This window comes from Xyrauchen texanus, chromosome 17 (genome assembly GCF_025860055.1).
Source record: "Xyrauchen texanus isolate HMW12.3.18 chromosome 17, RBS_HiC_50CHRs, whole genome shotgun sequence".
NCBI lineage: Eukaryota > Metazoa > Chordata > Actinopteri > Cypriniformes > Catostomidae > Xyrauchen > Xyrauchen texanus.
In genome coordinates, this window is record NC_068292.1 from 42,081,007 (window position 1) to 42,095,378 (window position 14,372).

Here is a 14,372-nt window from a genome sequence, read left to right on the forward strand (position 1 = left end):
ACCTGAACGAAAATAAATACGAATGCATGCTACATTACCTGCAAGCCAAACCTGAAGTAATTAATTGCATGACAACAATGACCTCCTTTCTTTCACTGGCTTAGACTGTCTCTATTTTTCTTGCTTTAAAGTAAACTTCAGCTTCATTATTTAAAGGGATAGTTCACCCACAAATGAAAAATCACTCATCATTTACTCACCCTCATGCCATCCCAGATGTGAGATTTCTTTCACCTGCAGGACACAAATTAAGATTTTTAGAAGAATATTTCAGCTCTTTAGGTCCTCACAATGCAAGTGAATGGGTGCCAAAATGTGAAGCTCCAAAATCCACATAACAGTAACATAAAAGTAATCCAAACGACTCCAGTGGTTTTATCCATGTATTTATTTTTACTATAAATTCTCCTCCCTGCTCAGTAAATCACCACTTTCTCATTCTTCTTTTCTGTTTTTGGTGATTCACATTCTTCATGCATATCGCCCCCTGCTGCTAAGGAGAAATTATTATTTTTTATTTATCGGTGTATTTTTTATGTATCATATCATGTCTGAAGACATGGATCTAACCACTGGAGTCACATGAAATACTTTTGCGCTGTCTTTATGTGCTTTCTGGAGCTTCACAATTTAGCCACCAATTCACTTACATTGTAAGGACCTACAGAGCTGAAATATTCTTCGAAAAATCTTAATTTGTGTTCTGCAGAAGAAAGAAAGTCCTACTCATCTGGGATGGCATGAGGATGAGTAAATTAGAGAGAATTTAAATTTTTGGGTGAACTATCCCTTTAAGATTAGTTTTATTATCAGGTAAATCATGTTGATGTATAACAGTCATAATGAGCTGCTTCAAAACACTACAAAACAAGAGGTGCAATGGGGCTAAAGGCACAATTCAAGGATCACAAAATGTATCAAGATCAGAGAGAAGATAGAGCAACATAATTTGTGTGCAAATAAATAATAACAGAAGGTTGATTTGATAAAAATTAGCGAGGGGGTGGTTAAAGTGATATAGTGTAGATAGGGGGTAATAGTTACAGTGCAAAAATGGTCAACTAATGCAAATAATCTTGCAGCAAGATGCTTTTTTGAGTAACAGTTTAAAATAAAGCCCTGTTGTACCTTAAATCTCAGATAGCCCTGATAAGCTCTGCTGACATGATTCATAAAATTGCCAGTACTGCTGGTTATTCATGCTGCATCATGCCAGTTTCAGTCTTTCTCAGCACTGTTGCAGGGATGGAGAAGGGCCTAGTGTACTTAGCACACCACAGTGTAAACCATCAGAAATAAAGAGATCAACCCTGCTCTTGGACCAGAATGCTAATTACTGCATTTGTCATGATCAGAAATGAAAGCGGCGCACAGATGACTTGAATTTGTTCTCTCATCCTGCGAGGATTCCAAAACTCGTCATGTTCCATTAGTCTTCTTAAGATCTCTTCCCAGCCACTTGAAGAGAAGTGCGAGGTTTCGAGTGCTGAGAAAAGTGTTTGTATGCAAAAACCAGCAGGGTATAAAAAATGGATTCGTGAAAATAAATCCAAACACCTGAATTAAGTCCCAAAAATGCAGAGCTCTGAAAATATCCAGTGATTCAAATGCATTCTGAATGCTTCGGAAACTGTTAGTAGATCAATTACAATTTCATTTGAAATTCAAGTGGATTGACACTTTCTTTTTTTTTTATCTTTTCTAGAAATCTGAAACTGTTATTAAAGGGATAGTTCACCCAAAAATACAAATTATGTCATAATTTACTCACCCTCATGTAGTTCCAAACGTTTATGGCTGTCTTTTGTGGAGCACACCATCAGGGCAACACAAATGACACTAAAATAATGCAATAAATATTAACTCAAAAACATAGAATATTACCTAAAACACCCAATGTGCATAACTGCTATCAAAATATGGAGAACATGTCAAGACAATAACTAAAGGCTAACATAACTATTTCAATAACATCTAATCAAATGTGATAAGTCATAGCATGTGGAGGCTCATGCTACTCTCCGCAATCCACACACAACTTTCCACACACCCCATTGAGAGTGAGAACCCCTAATCGTGACCACAAGGAGGTTACCCCATGTGACTCTTCCCTCCCTAGCAACCGGGCCAATTTGGTTGCTTAGGAGACCTGGCTAGAGTCACTCAGGATGCCCTGGATTCGACCTCACGAATACAGGGGTGGTAGTCAGCGTCTATGCCTGCTTTTTTTTGTCCTTTAGGAGCTGGTAGGATAAAGTAAAAGAGGAGCTTGGACATTCTGCTTAATATCTCTTTATGTGTTTAATCGAATATAGAAAATAACAGGATTGGAACAACATGGGAGTTAGTAAATGATGACAACGTTTCCATTTTTGGACAAAATACCTCTTTAATGGATTGCACAGGATAAATAAAAAAACTGCACCCCAATTACATCTCAACGTTGCTTGTTTTGATCTGTGACAAGGTAAAAGTGAGTCATGCGTGCGGTCAAGATCTATAATTGTACCTCTTTTCAACCAAAACAAAAGTGTGTATAAGTGCCAATATAAACTTTGTTTTTAAACGAGACTTTGTTTCCAGGTTGTGTATGCTTTGGGAAACGCCGCTACCATCAGTTTCACTTTCTGACATCCCTGTATGAGTCACATTTGTCAAAAGCTCATAATTCAGCCGATGCAGGGTCTGAAAACACTGTCTTCTCTCCACGGACCTTCTCATGAACTTTCTGGAATTCTCTTGTGTAAATCTGTGCTCTAACTTGATCCATGCTGAAAACTGACGGATGCAATGGAGCTCCAGCACACCAGTCCAAAAACACCGAAGCCAGATGTCTGATGAACAAAGAGTAATGCTAGCAGAACAAAATGCTTGGCGTGGTCTTACCGTCTTTCAAAAGCTAATGGTGAACATCTGTATGTAGAAGCCAATGTGTTAAGATTGAGAGGAAGGTCACGTCCTTGATAACCGAACCAAGAGCCAAATTACAATTCAATTATCTGCCCTTTTTTATTGAATTAACCAAACCAAACAACAGTATACACTAGGTGTTTACTTGAAATTTAAATAGATCTATGCACCCGTTTTAAAGGAATAGTTCACCCAGACATGAACATTTCTGTTATTATTTGCTCACCTTCATGCCACTCGTATTGTGGAACAAAAAAGGACAAGTTTGAGCCCTGTTCATGCTGAACTTTTCATATAACAAAAACATTTCGTATAATGGAACAGGGGGTGTTCAATCTCAAAAAAGCACTAAAATGCTTCATAAAAGTATCATTAAAGTAGTCCATTCAACTTGTGCGCATTCACACATGTGTTCAATTAAAAATACAAGACCACTCGCATCAAAAGCAAAGATCATATTGGATAAACACACTAAAAAAGGTTTCATATTTATCTTTGTGTGTCATTGAGCATTATTATTTATTTATTTTTCCTTGCACATATACAGTGGGGTGCATTTGCACTCTTTTATAATTTAATACAAATATTTTCATTACAAATTATATTATCAGCACAACAATTTTAGTAAAGGTTTGAGACGTTGCAACGGGGTAGGCAAACCAGGCATTTGCCTGGGGCCCCGAGCTGGAAGGGGGTCCCCTCAAGGATGGCTGACCACAGCAACGACAACATGGAACCCCCTTAAACTAATTGATGGTACAAGAAACTGCAATGACACGTCCAGAACTCCCTAAAGGAGCCCCTATGATACAGTGGGCGGGGCTTCTGCCTGGGGCCACCAGAGTCTCTAGAAACACCCCTGCATATACCAAATACTAAGAAATTCTGAAATGCATATAAATTCAGCTTTTTCTATAAGGAAAAATTCCTTCTGTTCTATTAAAGCTACGCTCCCAGAAATAATAATGAATTTTTATTATTATAATTGAATACCTTATTTTTTTTACTTTTGACAGTAAACATCACCATCCACTTACTTTCACTGTATGGAAAACAAAAGCTCTGAAATTCAGCATGAAATCTCAATTTGTGTTTTACCTAAAAAAAGAAAATGTTTCATATTTGGGTGAACTACTCCTTTAAAAATGTAATCGTAAAAAAATTGCATGTATGTGCGTCTCTGTACTTGTGCATGAGTGAATTAATTTCAAACAAGCAAGTTTTACAAAGCAGGATTCTTTATTTGAAATTGTTTATCTTTTTCACACTGCGAGAAGTGACAGACAAGCTTTATGGCCCCTGTAGCTAATGTAGTATTCATTCGATTTTTCCAGGGACAGTTTTAGGTGAAAAGCCTGTTAACTCACACCCCCGCAACGCACAGGCATAAACACTCCTACAAATATACATACTCATCTGCTTCACAAACATCCCAATATTTTTATATATTTTATTTTTTTACCTTGCTTTGACATGAATCAGTAGGACTACTACTACTTTGGAAATCACCCACGTATTTTCCCCAACCTCCTGCACACATACACAAACTGGTACAGTACACATACAGCGGGAAAGCACTGAAGATCGACAACTGAAAGGACTTAAAGTGCAAAACAGCAAAGAAATACAAAGTCCCATTTTACCCCCAAAATCAGCATCAGTCAGTCAGCAGGGTTGAGCGCCATTCATGGTTGAATTGAGAATTATTGTAACATTTTTAAATTTCTAAATTTGATTTGAATTGAGGTAACAAGCACGGTACAGAGTTGTCAATTGAATTTAATGTAGTAAAGAAAGAAATGATTGTAACTGCTGTAAAGGTAGTTCATAATGCATTGCATTTTCCAGTATGAATTACCCAATAAAACTCTTTCATGCACAACAAATGGGGCATTTCCATACGCATTAGATTACATTAACAACAAATGTTTGAAATGATACCTACATTACATTGTATTTCATTTAAATACAATTTGTATATATTTTTTTAAATGTTTCGGAGCATGGTGGAAGAACACTTCCCAGAATGCTATAATTTATTAAACCTTTTATAATGTATTTATTTAAATATTATTATTTAAAAACATATTATTAAAGCTGCAGTGTGCCATTTGGTGGTAGAGCAGGTCGGCTGCTAATCGCAGGGTTGGCGGATCTATTCTCGGCCCACACGACTCCATGCCTAAGTGTCCTTGGGCAAGACACTGAACCCCAAGTTGCTCCCAATGGCAGAGCCTTGCATGACTAGCGCCTTGCATGGCAGCTCTGCCGCCAATGGTGTATGAGTATGTGTGAATGGGTGAATGGGACACAGTGTAAAGTGCTTTGGTAACCTCTAAGGTTAAAAAAAGCACTATATAAGTGCAGAGCATTTAGCATTTACCACATTGAATCAAACTTTCCGCATGCTCTCCGTCTGCTGTTAATCGAACAAACAGATAGTCTCGCCCCAAACTCATGCCATTGGTTAAGTCAATGTTGTTGTGTTGGGATGGAGGGTTCGCTAAAAAGAGAGAACCCCCAGGAATTTTCATAGCACCACAGGGACACAGTGTTTACAGATTTCCAGAAACTTTACCTACTAATGGCTTAAAGTTGTCTTTGCATTTTAAAGAGGGATAAGGAAAGGTATATTAACAGAAAAAGTTACACACTTCAGTTTTAATATTTTATATTTAATTTATATATTAATTATTACATAATAAATATAATAAACATTGAACGTAGTTTAAGCTTGTTTAATCAGCTGAGGAAAAAAACGCACTCTACATATCTATTAATTACTCCAAATTAACAGTGTAACTATTTATGTTTTATGATATTCAGTATTTTCCTCTTTCTATCATTCCAATTCAACATCCTGTGGGGCGTCACCAAATTAAAAGGGAGAATATTGTTAATTTCTGAATTTTGCTCAACTTTGTCAATCGGTCCACAAATTATTCTTGAATTCCCCAATTGGTCTTGTATTTTAACCAATGATGATGATGTAAAAATCAAACATTCAGCACATTATTTATAGCTTAACATCAATGTCACATGAAAACAGCAATGCATAGTTACCTGGTTTGTGTTTCATTTTTAAATTATTGCGAAATCACGCATTAGATTCGGTCAGTGTGCCCAGCGCGAGGTGACGGGGGCGGCGGCAATGATCCAAGCACATGAAGTCCACCAGTGGTCATCGTTCAAAAGTCAATAAGGGGCAAACAGTACAGGCGTGCGAGCAGTCCTGATTGGCCCAGGGGTGGGACGGAGCAGTGCAGCGGGGAGGGACTGAGTCTGAAAGAGGGCAGGGTTGTGGCAGGCACGCAACGGAAAGGTGGAGCCAACAGCAGCGGCCGCTGCGGCGACAGCTGCCAGGTGAGAGGGCATTATCCTGGTTGTGAGGGGTTGGCACAAATCTTTAACAGTCGGCATCTTCACCTGCTGGGTAAAACACAGGTGGTACACTAAGAAAGAGTACATCCTTTGGCTCACAGCCAATAGTTCACAAGCCTTCAGCACACATAACACAGTGACACATTTTTTATTCATTTCGAGTAGGACATGACAAAATGAATGACTTGTGGTTCAGTATGTTTTTCATTCACTAGAAAGTAAGTTTTGCGGAGCAGCTCATGTTAACATAGCTTGTGCTATGTATCTACGGTGTAGATTCAAAAGAATCGGCTCATTAGAGTCATACATTCTGGAAACGCACAATACTTGCCTCACTGTATTTGTTTTTAGATTCAAGAGAACCGGTTCTTGAGAATAATTTGTGTTGGAATCAGACTGCACTGGTCATGCTGTGTTTTGCGCTGTAAATTTAAAAGAAATGTCTCATAAGAGTTATTCGTTTGGGAATCGGGCTACACTGATCACGCTGTACATTTCACGATTTAAATTCAAAAGAACCGACTCATAAGAGTCATTCGTTTGGGAATCAGACTACACTGGTCGTGCTGTATGTTTCACAATTTAAATAAAAAAAGAAAATGTCTCATAAGAGTTATTCGTTTGGGAATCAGACTACACTGGTCATGCTGTATGTTTTGCAATGTAGATTCAAAAGAACCAGCTAATAAAAGTTATTTGTTTGGGAATCGGACTACACTGGTCATGCTGTATGTTTCAAAAGAACCGGCTCATGGGAGTCATCTGTTCAGGAACTGGACTACACTGGTCACGCTGTATGTTTCGCATCGTAGATTCAAAAGAATCAAATCATAAGAGTCATTCATTCGGGAATCATAGGCAGAAGAATGCACATTCGAGAACTGTTAATGGAGCCGAAAGTCATTGTGACAGGGCGGAGGGCGGGGCCGGGTCATGATTGTAGACACACCCGGTCCCTTATCAGGCTAATTAAGCATCCAAGAGGAATAATGGTCAACTGCGGATGGTGGTGTGAGAGAGAAAGAATGTTTACGGGCAGCTGACCGTCGTGTGTTTATGTTTGTGTCTTTTGGTTTCAGTTTTACATAAAAATATTATTTATATTGTCAAGCCGGTTCTTTCTCCTTTCCATCGTTTCTTTTCAAAACGCTCTCTGTCCACACTAACGTTTTAAAAAAATTTCAAAAAGTTGCTCGTCCACACTGAAACGTATGAAAATGCTTAAATCGTGTCACTGCGCATGCGGAAAATCCCCGCTGCATGTACGGTCTGAAACGCAATTGTCCTCGTGTTCCGTCACCGGACACCAATTCCGAGTAAACTTCCCTTCGCCTTTGAAGGAGCGCAATGTGAAGGTTGTACAAAGTGACATGTATTTTTTAACAACGCTATCAAAGTGAGTATCAGGCACAACAGCGCCGCTATAACACAGGCCGCCATCTTGATTGTTTTGGTTGGATTGATCACATGACTATAAATGCGTCATCGTTTTCCAAAGCATCCGTTTTCACGGTCCACACTACAACGCGAAAATGGCGTTTACAAATGTATCCACTTTGGAGTGCTGTGGCAGCGGGGGCATGGTCAAGTGCCATCCAGAGAGATCGTTTACGGGAAGCTGACCATCATGTGTGTATGTTTGTGTCTTTGTGGTATATTATATTATATTAAAACTATTATTTTTATTGTCAAGCCGGTTCTATGATACGCCATAGCTTGGTCCTCAGCCACTCCTCCACCCTCTAACGGACGACAGCCGTGCCTCCCAGGCGCATCGGAGGCAGTCCTCCAGCCCCTGACAGATGGAACGCCCCGCCACGTTCTCGGGAAACAGAAGGGGTCTCCCCAGCCCCTGGCAGCGGTTCTTCCACTCCAGGCGGTCTGCAGCGAGCCCCTCCCAGCTCGCGGTCGGCGGTCTCAAACCCCGCCACATTTCACCGACTGGTAGGGGACTCCTCCGCCCCTGGCAGCGGCCCTGACCGCTCCAGGTGGTCGGTTATGAGCCCCTACTCCCCTCGCGGTCGGCGGCCATTCCTCCGCTGCCAGGTTGCCAGGCTCCTCCGTCCCCCGGCAGATGGCCGCGGCTGCTCTGTTGGGGTGGATGGTAGTGGCAAGAACTCTACTACAGCATAGCCCTCCTCCTTCCTGGGTTCTGGCACCAGTGTAAAGGGAAGGGCAAGGAGGAGGCTAGAACCGGCTTGACAATATAAATAATAGATTTTATATAAAACTGAACACAAAGACACAAACACACACATGACGGTCAGCTTCCTGTAAACGATCTCTCTCTCTGGACGGGCACTTGACCATACAACATACAAGTGCGTTTTTAAAAAGCTCAGTTTTCGCGGACAAAAACGCAGTCTCAGTGTGGAGGAAGGCCAAAACGAAGAGAAAAAGATGCGTTTTCAAACGAAAACATATTATTGTGGACTAGGCCTCCGTTACGGTATATTTTTTTCCTTAAATTGAACCGACTCACAGTTCCCAACCCTAATACCACTGGATACAATCAAGTCCCATTATATTCCCCTGAATATTATGTTTTACTTGTACAGTAAATATGTACATTTGATCAGTTAAATGCAGTGTGAATACTGAGAAATACTTTTTTAGAAACATTAATCACTTTAATTAATTAATCCACCATTTAAAATCTAAATTGGACAAGTTTTGATTGGACACCATTAAAGGTGGTAAATAAAGGTGGGCAGATAAACAGGAAACTCCGCCCCAAACTCATGCCACTGGTTGAGACAATGTTGTTAAGTCAGGGATTGACTTAACAACATTGTTAAGTGGGATTGCAATCCCATTTGGTGCCACTAGTGCCGCAGAAATGATGCAAAAAGCAACAACTTACTGTCTGATTGGTGGGTCCTCGTTGTGTTTTGGGGTATGGACTGTACTTGGGTTTAGCTGGTTTTCCTGCAGCTCTGTCTTTGTGGCGTCTGCTGCTGATATGCTGATGATACAAACACAGAATGTGAGAGAGATTTGATGTATTGACCGATTCCTCCAACACAATTTACAGCTGTATAATAACGTTCAGTTCAAATTAAACATCCAATTACAATAGTTATTTCACAAGCATGACATTGAAGTCATTTGAAGTTGATTTAATTCAATTGAAATGAAGCCTTGAAATAAAAATGGGATTTTTTTCCATTGTGTAGGTTGATTTGGTCACACTGTGTGTTTCACGCTGTATTATTTGGTCAGGAATCGGACTACACTAGGCTATACCATGTTAAGCTGATACCTGTTTGAGCTGTGTTTCTGAATTGACGTGCACGTTGCAGGTTTCACAGTGGAATGTCTTGTTCTGCAGGCCCGTGTCTGCTTTAGTGGGTGTAGTAAGCTTGCTTTTGAGTCCTGGCCTGGGAAAGGATTTGATGGAGCCACTCCCACTCCGTGCCTCCATCATGGTCTTGTGCTTGGTGCCTGAGGAACCAAACATGGCAGGATCAAAACATCAGTCATCTTAATGACTCACTGTTGCAAGAGAAAACAAAACCAAGAGGACTAGACTGTATATCTGATCTTTAGGGCTGCCATTTAATTTTCGTGGCAACTATTAAAGTTGCTGTAAGCTATTTTATTTCTTTGTAATGGCATACAGAAAATATCTCTATTGCCTGACATGACCAAATTAGGTGTCCTGAAATATTACACGTATCTCTGTGTGAGCACTAGGCTCTATAAACAGCAAACAAAAATGGAATGGCAGTCAGAAGACTTTTCATTTCGCATGTTCACAGCGAAAGTTCACACGTTTTTTAATAGTTGAAGTTCTTTTAACTTGACATGGCATCTCTTAAAAATACTGCACTCATGCACACGATGCAGAAAAACCCATCCTTCGGATGAGACGTTAAACCGAGGGCTCTCTGTTGTCATTAAAAACCCCCAGGGCACTTCTCGAGAAGAGTAGGGGTGTAACCCCGGTGTCCTGGCCAAATTCCCCCCATTGACCCTTCTCAATCATGGCCTCCTAATAATCCCCATCCACTACTTTGCTCTATAACTCTACTCTCTCCTCTCCACCAATAGCTAGTGTGTATTGAGAATACTGGTGCACTATGGCTGCCGTCCCATCATCCAGGTGGATGCTGCACACTGGTGGAGGTTGAGGAGAGTCCCCTGTTCACTGTGTAAAGCGCTTCGAGTGTAGAGTCTGAAAATGCGCTATATAAATGCAACATTCATTAATTAAAAAAACATTGAGATGAGGCGTACCGATCAAAGAAAGCTATCTAGCATATTTACATAGAAAACAATTTGAAAAACAGCACAGATGGACGCAAAAATGTATTCTGCGTGAACGACCCACATAGGAATGATGCTTTCCTCCAACGAAATGATGAAGTTAGGAAACGTTAGGAATTTTTAAACTAAAAACATATTAGTGGGGACATGGCCGCGCATTGGTTGCATCACCAGTACTAACTATTGTATTATATATAAGGTTCAAAACAGTGTTACTATGAATGCAAACTTTAATACAGTGAAAAATACACACTATTTGCATAACATAAATATATGTAAATAAATAAACATTTCCAACATTATTTAGAATGTATATGTACTAAAATAAAATATTTGATGAGTGTAACTTCATTTACTATTACTATTATTTTGGATGGCCATGGAAAATGCAGCAATGTGATAATAATTTTACCTGGTCGCAAAAAGTAGTCCATTAATTTACCTGATGAACTTTCACCTTTTGATGACCCTTTATACTTCACAGAGCTTGTGTGTGCTTCTAAATCACTTGCACCTTTATTAGCAACTCACACATAAGTGCCAGCTTTACATGTCATACATTCTGCTTCCCACGGATCTCGACCTGGACGAAAGCATGGGACATTTTAGTGCAAATCTTCTGTAAATTTGCACTTTCGTTTGGGCATTGATTCCACTCAGCGCTTCGTGTGTTCGTGGAGATTGACAGGCAGGAATTTGGCCAATAGTTGCTGCAAGCCTCTTATAAATCGACCAATTGGTGTGCAAGAAGGCGGGACTTACAAAGAGGGGTTAAAGCAATGCAAATATGCGTGTGCACACAATTAGATAATACTTCAACATAATGCAACTAAAGCCTAATCCCGGACATTTTCACAAATTTAGAAATCCCGGCCAGACATTTTTTTGAGGTCTGAAAAAGAGGACGTATGGTCACCCTACATTAGGTAAGTGACTATGTATTTTTCAAACTAATACAGATTATTGTTGATGTGGCCAGAGAGTATTTCACAGAGACAGGCCACTTCTATTAAAATGAATGGAAGAAACTGGAACAGCCAACGGATGTAGAAAAGAAAGTCCTGCCTTACAGGTAAAAGTCATTCACCTTTTAGATTCAGAAATCGCCTGACAAAATGTGTGCATTAGCTAGACAAGCAGGGAAAATAGTGTTTTTTTAGCATTGCCTGAGATATTGCCAGACTTTACTGCTGATTTTAAACATGTTCTTTGATTGTAATTTTTCTCCATTTTGGAGATGTTGTTCCTTATGCCAGTACAAGGAAGGGTAACTTGTATGCTGCTTGTTTACATAGAAAAATAGCTGCCCGGTAATGTTCCAAAGATGGCCGCCAAGTGGACTGACTTGCCTTGAAAGCAACTTTGTGACAGCACCTTTAAATGTACTAACTTGTATCACTGTAAAATGCTTATTTATAAAACATATAGTTCCAGTTCTAAACTCTGCTAATACAGTAAAGGAATATTCCTGGTTCAATACAAGTTAAGTCTTTCTAGCAAGTCAGTCCACTGTCGGCCATATTTGGAAAGCTCTCTGGATGCTATTTCCAGTCATGACAGTGTAGCTCCTGTCTACTTGAATGGCGGAACACCGAAATCCACATAAAATGACACATTTCAAATCAGCAGTAAAATCTGACAGCACTGGTATCATAAATTGTGCTTCTTTATCTCAGATTACACTAAAAACACAATTTTTCCAGCTTGTTTTGCTAATGTGCATGCGAGTTCTCGAGTTGATTAACAGGAGATGTCTGTATCTAAAAGGTGACTGGCTCTTTTACCTGTAAGGTGGGCCTTCCTTTCTAAATTTTTTGAACATTGGGCACTAATGATCCTTGGTTGGGAATTCCAATTTATCCCATTCATTGTAATAGAAGTGGCCCATCTCTAAAAAATAAATAGTCTCTGGTTAAGCAAAGTCGACAGCATATTTCAGCACATATTCCAACCCGTCCCTACTTTCCTTTAAAAAAAAAAGCATCCATGCTTCATGCTTCAAAAATCTGTTACAGTGGGGCACTTACAATGGAAGTGAATAGGGCCAATCCGTAAACGTTAAAATATTCACTGCTCCAAAAGTAAAGCCACAAGATGTAAACAATATGTATGTTGACATGACTTGAATGTAATAAAAATCGCTTACTAACCTTTTCTATTTAAAGTTGTATCCAAATTTACAACTTTCAAGACTAAAACGACTGTAAAAATTACGATTTAAACTTTACACCTCAAATAAAATAACACAAGATTTAACAGAAGAATTAATGTAAGTGCTTTTATAAAATGATAACATCACATTTAACCATTAAACCCACCGACAATTGTCCCATTCACTTCCACTATAAGTTTGCTGTCCTTTCCTGCATATCGCTGCCCCCTTCGGCATATCGTGGCAACGTTTTGTGGCCCATTCTGCATAACGCGGTGGCTCATGTCAGCTTAACACGGCCCATTCGGCCTGCCCGGTTCTCCCGATTGCCAGTCCGCCCTTGATTGGCCCCAAAGTGCACCGGCCCACCGGGAAAATGCCTGGTATGACAGATTACCAATCCAGCCCTGTTTAAAGCAATAACCACCTTTTATTGAAGCTGTATATTACAGTGATTTTGCCATGTTTAATGGGTGTTTATGTGGTAGCCACAATCTCCTTTTATTGGGGTAAAATCTCTGTAACACACTGAATAGTGAATACACAGTCTCTCATAATATTGTATTGTTGTAATATTGATCTGTGATATTGATCAAGGTAAATAAGGACATTCTGAATACAAGAAACTATGCAGGTGTGGCCATGCAGAAATGAAAAGGTGAGATCCTTACCACTATTATGTGCCTCCAACTGTGATACTGAGTTCACGGCCACCTTACAGAGGGAACAGTATAGCAGACGCAGAGATTTTTCCTCTTCTGTCTCTGCATTCAGCTCGGATTCGGGCTCCACGGGTGGAGGCGTGTTGGGTGTGAGGGAGGGGCCGTCCTCCCCTCCTGATACTGAGGTAGACTCTGCTTCGGTGGGGCCCGTGTCGGGGCCAGACATCAGGGGAAAAGAGGGTGATGAAGGGGCCACAAGCTCTCTAGGACATACACCTGCAGATGAAGAATGGCCACTTATCAGCAAATGTATCTATGTGTTTGAATATAAATATAATTGACAAATATGTTTGTCCGAGCTGAAATATTGAGAATATGAGAAATATTTTGAATCTAGTTTAAAACGTGTCAAATTTGTAGAAATATAATCGTTGTGTCGGTGTTGGTGTTAAAATTTAATTTTTTGCATTTTCCACACACACACACACGCACACACACGCGCACACACACGCACACACACGCACACACGCGCACACAGACACACATGCACACACACACTCTCTCTCTGTCTCTCTCTCTCACACACACACACACACACACACACACACACACATGCACACACATGCACACACGCACAAAAAAGCTTTAATGACTTTTCTTGCACCTTGAATAAATGCAAGTCTGTGTTCACATCTTAATAATTTCAAATAGATTTTCAAACCAATTTTAAAGGTAAATAATATTTGAAAAAATATCCAGAATTTTTGCCATATATATACTGCTTCTTAATAACAGTGAAATACCACATTGTTTTTTATTCAGTACAGTTGTATGTGTAGAGTAGCAATATTCACAGATAGCAGTGGTATTCGGCTGAACTCGGTGGTGAAGCGGCTCAGACTATGAGCCCAGGCCAGGGGCTGTTCAAACAGATGAAACCCAACAAAATCGAACGCGAGGATATTGAGACAGACACTCATTTCCAAGTTGAACTCCTT

The 14,372-nt window shown here is 39.9% G+C and overlaps 1 protein-coding gene across 2 annotated transcripts in view; it reads right to left on the reverse strand.

Moving 5' to 3' along the window:
* Nucleotides 1-4,136: 4,136 nt before the first annotated feature.
* The window catches only part of LOC127657807 (zinc finger protein 385D-like), a 100,760-nt gene continuing 90,524 nt past the window's right edge, over nucleotides 4,137-14,372 (reverse strand). Inside the window, exons 5-8 of one of the 2 annotated variants that reach the window (XM_052146723.1) lie at nucleotides 13,384-13,650; nucleotides 9,554-9,735; nucleotides 9,155-9,256; nucleotides 4,137-6,336 (exon numbers count right to left, since the gene is read on the reverse strand). In XM_052146723.1, coding sequence (XP_052002683.1) covers nucleotides 6,106-6,336; nucleotides 9,155-9,256; nucleotides 9,554-9,735; nucleotides 13,384-13,650 — 782 coding nt within the window. In that variant the 3' untranslated portion in view covers nucleotides 4,137-6,105. Of the gene's footprint in view, nucleotides 6,340-9,154; nucleotides 9,257-9,553; nucleotides 9,736-13,383; nucleotides 13,651-14,372 lie in introns of both variants that reach the window. The other variant, XM_052146722.1, reaches the window with a different exon arrangement.